Genomic DNA, 14,924 nt, shown 5'->3' with positions numbered 1-14,924 from the left:
TTCTCATTCAAAGAGTTTTCTTTATTTTCATGACTATGAAAATTGTAGATTCACACTGAAGGCATCAAAACTATGAATTAACACATGTGGAATTATATATGGAATTATATACATAACAAAAAAGTGTGAAACAACTGAAAATGTCATATTCTAGGTTCTTCAAAGTAGCCACCGTTTGCTTTGATTACTGCTTTGCACACTCTTGGCATTCTCTTGATGAGCTTCAAGAGGTAGTCACCTGAAATGGTCTTCCAACAGTCTTGAAGGAGTTCCCCGAGAGATGCTTAGCACTTGTTGGCCCTTTTGCCTTCTGTCTGCGGTCCAGCTCATCCCTAAACCATCTCGATTGGATTCAGGTCCGGTGACACATTGTTAACACAATGTAATTTCATTTGGACATGTAGCATTTTATTTATACTGTATATACATATATAGCGATTAATCACATCCAAAATAAATGTGTGTACCGTGTATATTTAATATGGATACATAAATACCCGCACATGTATGCACATATTTAAACGAAATATGTTACTTTTATATATTAAATATATTTATATATGATATAAATGACATGGATATAAATATACACATGTAAATACATGTAAATATTTTCAAAATATATGCTGTATATGTGTATATTTATATATACATATTAAATATACACAATACACACATATTATGTAAACACTTATTTTGAATGTGATTAATCGTGATTAATCATTTGACAGCACTAATATACAGTATATATTAGATAGATGGTGTTGTGCATTTTGACCAGTTGATGGGAATTGTATTTTTAAAATGCATTCCAAATTCTGAATAATTTGTAATATATAATTATTCACGGTATGTAGAAGTGCCCACGATAACAGTATCGTGCATATTCATTACTGTGATATATCGCATTACTGAATACCTGCACATGTCTAATAGATATAGACAAATTTGTATAATATATATTGCATCCTGATACCATCAATGTATATTGGTACTACCACAGTATTTTATTTTCTGTAAGTGCACAAAGTTTTATGCACAAAGCATAAAGTGCACAAACTTATTATATAATGGAACATTACTTAAAGTTCAAACCAACCCGAGATCCATTATTTAAATGTCTTGGCATTATGATAAACAATAGAAGAGTTCAGAATAATTCACCTCATAACTGTGAAAATATAAAACTTTGCCTTTTACAATGAGCCACCACTCACAGCTAATACATGCTGTTTAAACTTTAAAACTCTGTTTTAAATGCTAGTTTCTTTTGATTTGCCTATAATATAGCTTGAAACTAGTCTGTGTATCTCTCAGGGCCAGTATGGATAAAAAGGTGTAAGTCGGTGCAGTGCATTTTCAGCCCTCGTTTGAGCAGGTTACTTGATAAAAGACTGCGGATCGATGAATTCTGAGCAACCCGAAAAACTTATTGACCTGGATGGAAAAATGGCCAGTGTGTTTGTTTGGACGAGGTTCTTTGGTGCCTCATAACCAGTAGGAAGAGGTCTGAAGGCTTTTGGGTAATGGATGACATTAACATTCAGATCCAAAAACAGTGTCTCCATCCTCAGGCGCATTTCACTCCACAGTAACTTCTATCATTGCTGATAGCTTTTCATTTAAAGCAATACGCAAAATTTATTCAGATTTTAAGGCTACAAAAATTGTTCTTTGGAGTGCCATGATTATGTACGAATATTTCAGCATTTATCTCTCTGGAAATGTCTCTGAATCAGATGCACCTCAATGTACTGGTGAGCAAAAGTATTTGCATCCTCTGCACAGTCTGGTGGTATCATAGCACGGGTAAAAATACCAATTCCCTACCGTATTACTGTGTCATACTTACTGCTGATTCAATATCATATCCATCTGACGTATGAATTATGAATGAGTGTCAAATGTGTATGTGTGTGTGACTGAAACTGCTGACAGATGAATTCTAGACTGATGAGAAAAATCAGCACATCTCTGGACAGAACCAGCTTCCCTCCAGCAAAACATTTACAGCTACATTAATAACAGTATCCATAATGTCACAAAGACAACCAAGATAGTTGTATCTAATATATCTAATAGGTAGAACATTTAATTTATTGTTAGCTTCCTAATTTTTGCTGCATCCCTTCCAGCCACAACCCTGTTGCTTCTCCATGAGACTCATTTCAGAGAAAAGTGACTATAAAAAAGAAAGATTACCCTAATGCCCTCTCCAGCACCCCTAGTGTCAAGGATGACATACAATGTGTAATTACCGACAGTTTTACTCTTGCACCTTTAAACAGCTACAGCTTGTCGTCAGTGGAGTCAAGCAGGTGTGTGAGGTTGATTTCCCAATGGCTCTGCAGGTGGGCTCGTTCATTGCCTGAACCAAAACAGCTGTGTAAGATTGCAGAAGTTCCACTGGACAAGGACATCTGCCTGATTGCTGAGATGATGAATAGCAGCAAAACCTCACAGGTTTCAGAGAGACTTCACCAGATTGCTTAGATAAGGGACACTGCACTTCAACAGACCATACCTGGAGTCAAAGCTTTATTATAAGCTTCATATCCAGAGGTCTCAACTAAACTAAATTTGACACACTGATATTGTGAGAGAACCTTAAAGGATGTTCCATAACTTTATCATCACATTATTTGGTAATATAATGTTTTGAAAACTAACACTTGTGATAAAATCAGTCAGGTTATCCACTTTCATTGGCTTTGATTGCCAAATGCTTTATGGTATATTTTCCCCCTTGCATAAATGAGTATACACTTCCTTTGGTTCTTTGTGCACCACTGGGGGCACATAAAAGAATAGCAAAAATAATGGTTTCCATCTGTCCATTGCCAACAAGTATTTTAGCATCAAGTTTATCACTGTGTTGTTTACAGTATATCTATGACCATTATTGACTTTGATACTTATGCTAATGTTATACTTGTGAACCGCAGGAGTAAATGTGTCTCTGCTCTGCTTCTACAGTTGCCCGAATCTCTTTTGTTGTCTTTTTCTGTCTGAGCATGGAATTTTTTTAATCTGAAATGACCCTCTATGTGCCGGCAGTTGCAGCTGCTTTCAAGGACATTTTACTGGTGTTTTTTATTTTATTTTATTGATTTATCCCCCCTCACAGTCCCTCCAGACTGATCTTGTGTTATATGTTTGCATTCAACCGGAGGCACATGGTTCACACACATTTGCAGACCATGACACAGGCTTTTGTGTTCAGATGCTACATGGAAATTGCCTGTTTTTCTCCTTAAATGCACCTCCATTTTCATTTGATCTGAAGATCTCACAATCATTCAAGAACTTTCCATCTCAGCCCCATTATTTCATAAGAATAGGTTTGAAATTCTTTAAGGTTAAACGGGTATAAAAGATCTTGATCGGATGGGAATCTAAATGCATTTCCTGTCTGTTCTAGTTTAGAGAATTTCAAATGTGAATAAAATCAGTTGAACTAGAAGCCCCTTTCTCCTTTTCACTTTATCCCCATCATCTTTCCACCTCGCTTTCTCTCTCCCGGCTTCGTCAAGGGTCTCTTCACACGCTCACGGCTCTCCTCTCGCTGTGCTGTGTAACCAGCCATGCCGATGGCTGCAAATTGAGAATGTTATTTGGTGTTTGGAGCCGTCACTTTGTTCAAAGAGCTGCCGCTGGTCTTCCTTTATGAAACAGGCTCTGAAAACAATGACAGATGTACTGTGACAAATGAGTGGCAGAAAAGATAGAGGAGGGTTGTGAAGATGAGTTCATACTATAATTCTACAGACAAGATGAAGTACAAGAAGTACACCAGGGATTCACTTAATCCAATGGTCTTCTCCAATGTATAAACACATAGGATATGAAATCTTTCTGAAGACTGAGAAGGTGTTGAATGAAATGCAAGTGATGCTTCTGGCCAGTTCCTTGTTCCAGTCTCACTGTTGAATCACACTGGGAGAACATGAATCTCAGGAGTCCACCAAGGAGATCCTGACTCCTTGAAGGTGTCTATTGCACTCTGCTAAAACATTCATAAAAGTTTATGAAAAAAAAAAACTATGTTTTTACACAAGCAACTTTTAAGTGCTATTTTTGTCCTTCAGCTCAACTGTCAAGAACCTGCATGCACAGGTTAGTGGGATATCATAAGCAGCGGAAAATAAATCTATGCTACTTTCAAGAAATAAAAAAATAAACACATAAATAAATAATAATAATGATAATAAAAATTCAGATGAAGATAACTCAGTTGACAGGATGTGACACGACATGTATTCTGCCTACGGAGGTAGTGTTTTTTATTATTATTTTTTTTATATGCAGTCAGTGACTACAGTAAATAGCAAAAATATGACAACATCCTTATCACTGGAAGGTTTTTATCACAGTTACCAACATGTCATGTGTCCAATCAAGGTGTAAGATCATCTGTTACATTTTGATTAACTGACAGCAGCTTCTGATGTGATTTGACGAGGGATCACAGGATTCAAAACTGATAGAAGTAGCTCAGGTGGATCAATCAATGAATGGATCAAAAGGTGTGTTCATGACATATCATAGTGTTTATTACTGTATGCTGCCTTCAGGTGCACCTGGGAAAATTGTACCTCAGAGTTGGGTATTATGATGTCCCTCCCTCATTCAGGTCAGAAATATAACATGGAAGTAGTCTAAACTAAATTAAACAATTGTATTGTCAACAGTAAACCCAAATAATTACATCTGAATTCATAATGTTAAAAATAAATCATTCCTAGCACTTATTTATACATGGTATCAAGACTAAATGGTTGTGTTACATTAAGCAGCTGTGAAAGTCGGGTGATTAACTTCACACTTGTTGTCTGTCAACTGTTCCATTGATCACACCTTAAAAAGGGTTGAAGTGCAACATGTAAAATTAAAATAGCTAGGAAAATCATTCATTTTAAATCAGTGTGTTCAGCTTGCTGATCTCTAGACATAGATTATAGATATACAGTATAGATCAGATGTTCTGCATTTTTAAAACCTGTCATGTCCCTTACAATAGCTACAGTGGCTTATGTTATTTGTGGACTGCAGGGGGCGATGTGTCTCTGCTGTGCTTATAGGTGCCCATAATATAAACTGGCCAAATCTAGTTTTTTTTTGTCCCTTCATTTTTCTTTTGAGTGTGAGTGTTTCTCTTCATCCTTCTTCTCTCAGCAGAAATGACCCTCTATGTGCCGGCAGTCGCAGCTGCCCTCAAGGACATTTTACTGATAGTTTTTATTCAGTTAGCCCTCCTCACAGTCCCTCCAGACTGATCTTGTGTTATATGTTTGCATTCAACAGGAGGCACATGGTTCATGCACATTTGCACACCATAACACAGGCTTTTGTGCTCAGATGCCAAAAGGAAATTGCTTATTTTTTTTTCTTTAAATGCAACTCCATTTTCATTTGATCCGAAGATCTCGCAATCATTCAAGGACGTTCCACGTGAAGGTGGGGTTATGGTCACCCATGAAAGCTTTAGGGTGGAGGGTGTATGAGCAGGTGCAAAACTGCAATAAATGCTATATCTTTTACTTCCAGTGGGTGTAGTCATCTGAGACAGAGCTTGTTGGAGAAATATGGAAACCCTATTGGAAAATATATTTATTCCATTTACGAATTACACCATTCCTGTAACTGATTTGATGGTACTGATTGATTCAGCACCATGGACAGCAGCCCTCTTTTTTCTTTTGTCGCTCACATTGCGAATATGCTAAATTATTTGGGTTTATAAACCTTCAACCGCGCCCAGTCACACAGACACCAAAATACACACTACTGCAATAAACTAAACTGCTTCATTTTAGAAACTACAAAGAATGTGTCCTGAAAGTGTACTTAGTCTGTTACACAAAGATTGATACTTACTGTACTTGTTATTTTACTGCCCCACAATACTGAATTAATCATTACACCGCCACCATTTACGCTTTTGTTGTCAAAGTACACAACAGACATGTTCTAATGTATTTGTGCGGTGAGTAATAATGGTTGTGTTGAAAATACTGTCACAGCGCTGCTGTAAGGTTTTGACATGTGCATGTCTCAAATGCGTGTATCAATTTTCCATTTAATTTGTTCCATTTTAATTTTCCATTATTCTTTTGAATATTCATGCAACTCAACAGTTTCGATGTATGTGAAAGAGAAGAGTGACATCAGCCTGTCGGAAAATTTCACTGTTTAATTAAATGTGATTTAACTGAACATAAGACTTGGAGTTACTAGACTGAATTTCTGAGAGAGAGACAGGAAGAGAGAGAGGAGCGCGCAGCCCACTGACTGAGAGAGAGAGAGAGAGAGAGAGAGAGAGAGAGAGAGAGAGAGAGAGAGAGAATCAGAGAGAAAGAGAGAAAAGGAGGCAGAAAAGAGATATTCACAGCACTCTCGCGATTGATCAGGAAGCAGGTGCTGGACCTTCATCCACATCAGACTGATGTCAGAGCAGAGATGGATGTGCGGCGGGACTCGATGAGCTCCAGCATCTGACCAAACGAACTTCTGATCCGCGCGAATATAGTCTCGACGTCGTCGATCATCAGTTCTTTCTTTTCTCTTCGAAGCTTTGCGCGTTTCGCGGGATCTTCACCGAATTTTTCGCCTTTAAATCAGTCTTCCGGTTCATCCTCCGCAATTTGAAGCTGCACCGCGTGAACGGAGGCTGATCATGAATATAAAACACATCAGATCCGTAATATAATGGGGATCGAGGACGCGAGCATGAGGAACGGACGGGCTCTGTCCGATCAGTGGGCCGACAGCGTGGTTGTCCGGCCCCGGACGACCGAGCAGCACATCACTGTGAATAAGAGACTTGTGCTCGGCTTCGCCATCTCCATCCTCACCCTCATCATCGTCACGGCCATCGCCATCACGCTCAGCGTCAGCTTCGAGAGGTGCGCCGCGGAGAGTAGCGGGACTCTGGCCGCGAACGGCTCCAGCAACAGTAAGTGGAAACAGTCCCGGAACGCTAACATCAGTCACAGAGACTCAGAGGACGGCCAGCAGCCCTGGAGACACCTGCGCTTACCGGCCACCCTGCGCCCGCGCCACTACGACCTCCGCCTGTCCGTGTCCATGGAGAACTTCACCTTCTCCGGCGAGGTGCACATTGAGTTTGAGTGCGTCCATTCCACGAAGTTGATCGTGCTGCACACGGACCGGCTGGAGGTGGACAAGGTGCTGGTGTATTCGGACAGCAAGAAAGCGGGCGCCATGAGGATCCAGCGCCGCTTCCACTACCAGCCCAAGCAGGTGTATGTGATCGCGCTGCACAGAGAGATGAAGCCCCTCAGAACATACAAGATCAACATCACTTTCCACGCGCACATCGAGCACGAGCTCCTGGGCTTCTTCCGCAGCTCTTATGTGCTGAATGGAGAAAGAAGGTAAAAGAACTTCAGCGTCCGAGTCAAAGTCTCTCTTGTGTTGTTATAATGTTGTGCTGTTACACTGGGAACTGTTGATGCTGCCTGACGATCATATGCGCAATTAAACACTTTTTTGGGTTTAATGCTTTCACAGAAATGTATCATGATAACCAAAATACCATACTTACTGACTATAATATACAATTTGGGATCAGATTCAAACAGTGTAGAAGAATCCTACTTTCACCAAGTTACCACAGTTTTCCCATAGGAACTGTATAAACTGTGGTATTATGTCAAAATTATGGTTTAATAAGAATTTTCTGAGGAGAGAATGAGCACTTCTTTAGTGAATACTGATTCTTGTAAGATTCACATGTCAGTGATATTGTATGCAAATCATGCTTTGATGATGCTACATGACATTGATATGTACAGTAGATGTTTATTTGCATCTTAGTGCAATACCAACAATACTTATATTACAATTATCTTAATTTATTCTCCTAACTAGTATTTTCGATGGCTTACACCAGAATCTAATAATTTCAGTCGCAATGTTTGCAACTTCAAAACCATCATTAATGAATATGACATCATCACATAAAGTAGGTTGTAATGCATCTTAAAAATGTAGGTTAATAGCAACCGCTGCACTTTAGTTGAACCTGTGAATCTTGTGAGTCTTTATTGCCATTCTCACAAATGCTTCTTAACATTGTATTGTCACAGGGACGTGATGTGCAGATGTCAGGATGTCAGTAAAGTGTCAAGTACAACATAGAAGTGATTCGTTTTACAAACACAACTGCCAAGGCTAAACATGTCGCTGTTTTCCAAATATTATTACAGCATGTGTTAAAATAAACAAAATGTAATCTCTGGTTCTTTATTCATGATATTCATAACCAGGTTACAGTTGAGTTTAGGCTGTTTCCTGTATCTCTTAGCCTAATACTACTGTCTTCATGTAATTTGGACCGTCTCTGTCTCAGACAGTCACTGTTCCTCAGTGTTTAGGGAGGTCAGAAGTCATGTAAATCTAAATAAACACTTATAAACCCCTGGGTACTGAAGTCACAGCTGTGTCTAATGCGACGATTCATTTACTGTCAGACACTGAGACGTGACCGTGGGATGTTTTCCAGCAGAGTGCTAAACATTCATAAATTACCACACAGAGTTAGATGAACACATTTCAATTTTTGAAAATCACTAGATCACCCAATATCATATCATTCAGCTCTTTAATCTCATAAATTGATTAGTTATAGTGTCTTACAGCCATTTACATCCTCATATTCAGTGTGATTTCAGGTAGACAGCACTTAGTATCTATTTCTTGTTTTGGCTTCCGACTCTTAGTCCTCTGAGGAAAAGAATGGCTTATGTTTGAATCTTTGCCCCAGGTTTTCCTGCATTTGAGACATGGTTAAACCTTGTATACCCTGAAGGAATCGCTTTCATGGACACACTTCATAAACCTTTTGTCCATCCTCCAGTTGCCTTTCTGTCTTGGACTGCTGGACTTTCCTCCTGCTTTCAGCTACAAAACAGCATGTCAACGGCTCAGTGTAACGTTTCAAACCCATTTTTGATTCGGCACAAAGTGAGGTGTTGATATTGTAAGGTCCATTGAAGAGCACGTTTGAGATAAATTCAACACGCTGATGTTCAGACAGCGTCCCACAGCATCTTTTAGCTCCACAGGCTGTGAAGATCATTGAGTTTAGTGTAATCAGCGCCTGCTGGCTGCTCGTACATTTGTGAACGCCGAGCAGCAGGGATCTCGCAGGATTGAGAAAATACCCGTGTTTATGTAGTTAGACCTGGCCACATGAACCATGTTGTTAATTCACTTCAAACCGACATCTGATCATCCGGTCTTTTTGGAGATTTAACAGTTTTCCTTCATCATTCACACATTTTCAGGTACAGCCATGTCGCATTAGACAACCAACTTAAACATCTCCATGTGAATCGCTGCAGGGATCTTCGTTCTGACATCCCTGTACGATCTCCTCCTGTGTGTCTGTTAGTCGTCTGATTTCTCATCACCTCCTGATGTGTCTCAGCTGTTGTCTTTAAATAGTGTAAATATGTTTAAATGGTACTAGCATCTATAAATAGTTGAATGAAGGGGAGGTAAACAGATGGGACTTTATAGACTCATTATACATTGTTACTGCATGGACGGCTACTAATGAGAGTAAAAAGTTGTGACAGAAATGCAGGAGCAGAAAACCCTCCTCCCTCGTCTGCTGGTCATGCTGTGGGTGGTCAAAGCCAAATCTCCCTTTAATGTCCATTAATGCAGCTTTCTGGAATGCAGCTCACCGCTTTTCCTGCTTTCTATCTTTGATAGAAAATTTCCATGGCTGTTTGTAGTTTAGACTTATAATGGTATTAAGAATCAGATGTGATTCTGATGTGGTAAGTGTGTCTAAATGTAGATTATTAATGATACACTCAAAATTCCCCAATCCAACTACACGTAAGATGAATGTGACAGCTTTTTATTATTTCCTTGTCAACTACATTGTTGTACATGTTGTCATTGCTGGTGTTATTCTGCAGGTTTCTCGCAGTGACGCAGTTCTCACCGACTCACGCTAGAAAGGCCTTCCCGTGTTTCGACGAGCCCATCTATAAAGCCACGTTCAGAGTGAGTCTGAAACATGAGAGCTTTTATCAGTCGCTGTCTAACATGCCAGTGGAAGCCTCGACATCTGACGAGGACGGCTGGGTGACCAACCATTTCTCCAGGACGCCCCGCATGTCCACGTACTACCTGGCCTGGGCCGTGTGCAACTTCACCTACAGAGAAGCAGTTACCGACAGTGGAGTTGTGGTAAGTCGTATTTAAAACCTCTAAAATTTAAAGTTGGAAACCGTAAACTAAGATTTTATTATTCCACAACTCTTTTCTAAAAGCTTCTGAGAAGTTTTTTAAGGCATCACAGATGCTTTTCCAGAAGACGTTCTGCCTTTAAGATTCCTCATTTACTAAATTCTAAGGCAGCCTTTCATGTACTATTCAGAGCAAAGACAATCCCAGAAAGCATTGAGTTCTTCAATAAATCAATCCAAAACGGCAAATAAGCTGAGAGTAATCAATAAATACTTAAAAAAATATATGCTACCCAAAGGTTGGGGTAAATATACTTTTCTATGGAATTAAATCAAAAGTTTTATTTAGTAAGTATGCATTAAAATGATCCAAAATGATAAGACATTGATGATGTAACAGTTTTATAATTGAAATAAATCCTGCTATTTCAAACTTTTGACCTGTGACACTGAAGACTGGAGCTGAAAATTCAGCTTTGTCATCACAGGTATAAATTACTTTTGAAAATATAGTTAACTAGAAAATAGTTATTTTAAAATTAAAAATATATATATTTCACAAAATTACTGTTTTACCTTTATTATTGATCAAATGAATGCAGCCTTTAAAAAACATTACATACGCTAACTGACTGAAAAACTTTTGGTAGTGTATGAGAACAAATGTTTAATTTAATACTGAAAAGTATTGATAAAACAGTTTAATCTAATTAAAAGTTGTTAAAACCCAATATTTGCACGAGTTATGATTTTTTTTGTACATTAGCATATTGAATAGCTTAGTGACATGATAACATCAAAGTCTATTGAAGTCAATTGTGTAGAACGCTGTTTTTTTATATACTGTAGTTTCGGTTCCCTTGAAAGGGATCTGCCAAGACTGCATGTTTTGGAACAGAGCTTTTATCTTCCTTACAGTGGATATGTTTATATGAAGCTTACTGTAATTTTATATAGTCAGTATAATGGTTACACAGTGGATGTGCTGTAAATGGAGAGGGTTGTCTCCACTAATATTAGTCCAGTGTCTACAACATTATACAATTGCTTTTAAAAGGATAGTAGTCATGTGCAACAAGCATTCACTTATGCTCGTGTCCAGGATTCTGTTCATGACAAACTCTTCTAGGTTTTATTTATCGTATGAGCATGTTTTATGCGAAGGTTAGCCATTAAGATAATATTCACTGTATCACTTTCAGCACATGCACTTAAATGTTTTTTTGGCACTGAATCCTCACAGTCTAAGCGGCATCATCTGTCTGCCAACAGAGAGACATGGTTTATGCGCTGTGCTACTGATATCACGTTCAGTCAAAGCCCTGTTGTCATATTAGACACTTCCTGATGGCTTTCTCAGTGGTTTCTGCTGCGTGCCCTTGGCCGCCCTCCTCCTGATATTAGTGTAATTAATCTGATCTCCTTCAGCATGACCGCGCTCTCCTTTATATCACTGCTGACTGTAGTGTGTGCTTCTATCTGGGGCACTTATACCCACACTACGGCTTGTAGCGGTTAGCCACGCGCTAGCATCCCCCATCAATCACATTAAAGCGGCAGGGCAGCCCCCTCACACCATTCATCATAAAGATTTGGCTGTGCAGAGCAAGAGGAAAGATCGTGGGAGAGGAACGTTGCAGAGGAGAGTGGAGTTATTACTCAGGGTTTATGGGGAAACACTGATCTACCACACACACACGTGTAAAAATAACATCAGACTCTGCAGCAGTTGGTTGGGGATTATATATTACAGGTTTTAAGACTCTAGATGAGGGGTCTCAAACCCAAATTACCTGAGCCAGGTGGTGTTTTCCATTGGGGGGGCGGTTGAACAGTGTTACTTTGGGTTAATGCAACAATGAATTAAACTATGTACATTTATTGCCACAGTTACACAGTTATTGATGCGTACGACTCATCTTTTCCTCACATCCAGCATAATGCTCCGCATGTTTAGTAGAGTAATGATGCCTGAGATTGTGTTTCCTGAGAACCGCAGGCCTATTTTGTTGTTGTCATCTAATCTTTATATTTTATATTTTAGGATTTAATGAGCCATGATGTATATATATATATATATATATATATATATATATATATATATATATATATATATATATATATATATATATATATATATATATATATATATATATATATATATATATTCAACAAATAACAATAGAAGTACCGTTTGGAACTTTTTAATTGCCTCTTATCTCTATATTAATGTCAAAAATTAAATACTATTCATAATACTATTCACTATACATGCACATAATTAACACAAGATTTCTCCATCCAGTTGTTCAGTTAAAACCTGCTTTGTTTGTTTATTGTCTCTGTTTGGATACACTCTTTTTTTCAATTAATTAATTTGTTTTTGTCTGTTTATTGGTTGTTCGGATGTTGGTTTTGTTTGTTAATGGTTGAATTTGGGTCATTGTTCTGTTTAGATCTCGGTTCTCTTTTAAATGTTCTTTTTGTTGTTGGTTCTGGTGGAGTGTTTGGTATTTGGTTCTGTTTGAATGTTGGCTTTGTTTATATCTTGGTTTTATTTGTTTAATGGTTTTGTTTGGTATTTTATTTTTTGGTATTTTATTTGGGTGCTGTTAGTTTAAATTTGTAGTTTTTTGGCTCTTTAGTGTTTGGCATGTTTGTCATTTGGTTTGTTGGTTCTGTTTAAATCTTGTTTCTATTTGTTTAATATTTTTTTTTGGTCTTTTTGATCTTTTTGTTTGGTTAATTTAAAGATTTTATTTGTTTGTGCATTTTTGGCTTTGCTTGGGTGTTTGTAATTTAGTTCTATTTAGATGCTCTTTTTAGTTGTATTTGTTTGTTTAATGGTTTTGCTTAGATTTTGTCATTTTGTTAGTTAATATCTTTCTCACTCTCTCTCTTTTTACTTGTTTATTGGTCTGTTTGTTTGGATCTTTGTTCTATTAGTTTAAAGGTTTTTCTGTGCTTGGGTGTTTGGAATGTTTGTTTAATGGTTCTGTTTGTTAATTAGTTCCATATGATATTGGGTCTGTTTTGGGGGTTGGGAGCTTATTCAGTTTGATGAGAATGTAAGTGGTTCAGCTCATTGGTTTAGAGGTGATTCGTTTGGCTACAGTCTTAAACGTTCCCCCACAAAATCTACTCCATTAACATGAACATAACTGCTAATTGTTGATTTTTATCGGTTGTTCTGCTGTAAAATCAGATGGTATCTTAAATGATCCATTAAGACTAATATAACTTGCTATTTTGAATTAATTAAATTTAACTGTTATGTTTCGTTCTTCACATCATGTCCAGTTTTGACCAAACCATTGGATTTGAAGCCTGGGCTTGGATCATCTGTTTCATCATGGGTTTTTTTCTCTTTACCAGCCTACAGGGTTTAGTCAACCTGCTGCTGTGTGTGAATAATGTTGAGGCTTCATCATCACACACATCTGTTTTGGTGAACGTGACCTTTGTTTTCGCCTGTATTGACCACTGGACTCTCTCCTCACATATTACAATTTGACCCTCAGGCCCTTCAGACTCATGATTTCTGATACGTGAAAAAATACTATCACTCAACAGAGTTTCCCTTTCTTATGTGTAATCTTAATTATTTAAACTGCTAAATACGAGAAAGAGGTTAATTAATTCATTTAAAGCAGTATATTTCATTCATAACAGCAGCCATTATTAAATCCACTGGTTAAGTGTCAAGTCAGTTTGTATTTATCTTATCATTAAAATGTTCTTGTAATATCTAATCAAGATTCAACACCACAATACTAAATATGCTCATTACATATTCATGAAATTACTCAGCCTGATCAAAAAGCATGTTTAAGGCATTTACTGAACAAAATCGTTATTTTATCTGAAGAATACCAATGCCTTGTAGGTTTCAAAAATAAAATATCCATTATACAAGCATGAATATCCATCCTGATTCAGGCTGAATTATGATAGTTTGGTTCTGGTTAATAGATAGTTTGGAGCTGTTAAACCAGACTAATTGGGCTACACAACACAAGCTGGTGACTAGCTAGATGTTCAAACAAGGAATAAAATTGTGTAAAACTAGAAAATCATACGGAGAAATGAATTGTAAAGTGCCTGAATTATATGACACAGTCATACACGTATGGAATAATAACTCAACAGGTTGTTAATATCAGGTCAAGTGCTGAATGTGTTGACTAAAGCTTCATTTTTTCATGAGAAAGAGCTTGTTAGTGGATCAATGTCGAGCAGTCGTGCATGGAAAGACTCTCTATTAAAGTTCAATTAACCCCATTTAAGTCTCTGTCAAGCTGCTTTCAAAAAAACCAACCAAACAAACAAATGAAGCAGTCAGACTGAACCATTTCCACACCAGCTGATTAATGAAGCATCTCTTGATTGTCAGCTCCAGTGCTTTGTCTAATTACAGGTTGTTTTAAAATCACATTGATTTGATTGAGCTTTGAATCATTTCCACAGCCCTAAGTGCCACCCATTCATCTTTATATCAGACACAGAGCTGATCGATACGCCAGCAACATGTGAGGTAAACAACACATAATTCAATGTGCATTGCTGCCAGGCTCTGAAACAAAGCCTTTCCTCCTGCTTGCTTTGCACTGTAACTTTGTTAGTGTAGGAGGACATTCATTCTGAATAGATGGATGCCCGTTCAGAAAGCCGTACCGTGCATCAGCCTTCGGCTAA

The 14,924-nt window shown here is 37.9% G+C and overlaps 1 protein-coding gene across 1 annotated transcript in view; it reads left to right on the top strand.

The window, feature by feature from the left end:
- Nucleotides 1-6,320: 6,320 nt before the first annotated feature.
- LOC127956968 (thyrotropin-releasing hormone-degrading ectoenzyme) overlaps nucleotides 6,321-14,924 on the top strand; it is a 128,844-nt gene continuing 120,240 nt past the window's right edge. The window contains exons 1-2 of the mRNA XM_052555299.1: nucleotides 6,321-7,397; nucleotides 9,957-10,230. Coding sequence (XP_052411259.1) covers nucleotides 6,709-7,397; nucleotides 9,957-10,230 — 963 coding nt within the window. The 5' untranslated portion in view covers nucleotides 6,321-6,708. The remainder of the gene's footprint in view (nucleotides 7,398-9,956; nucleotides 10,231-14,924) is intronic.

This window comes from Carassius gibelio, chromosome B4, assembly GCF_023724105.1.
Source record: "Carassius gibelio isolate Cgi1373 ecotype wild population from Czech Republic chromosome B4, carGib1.2-hapl.c, whole genome shotgun sequence".
Lineage (NCBI taxonomy): Eukaryota > Metazoa > Chordata > Actinopteri > Cypriniformes > Cyprinidae > Carassius > Carassius gibelio.
Note: the sequence above shows the minus strand (reverse complement) of the source record. Positions and strands in the feature narration are given on the sequence as shown.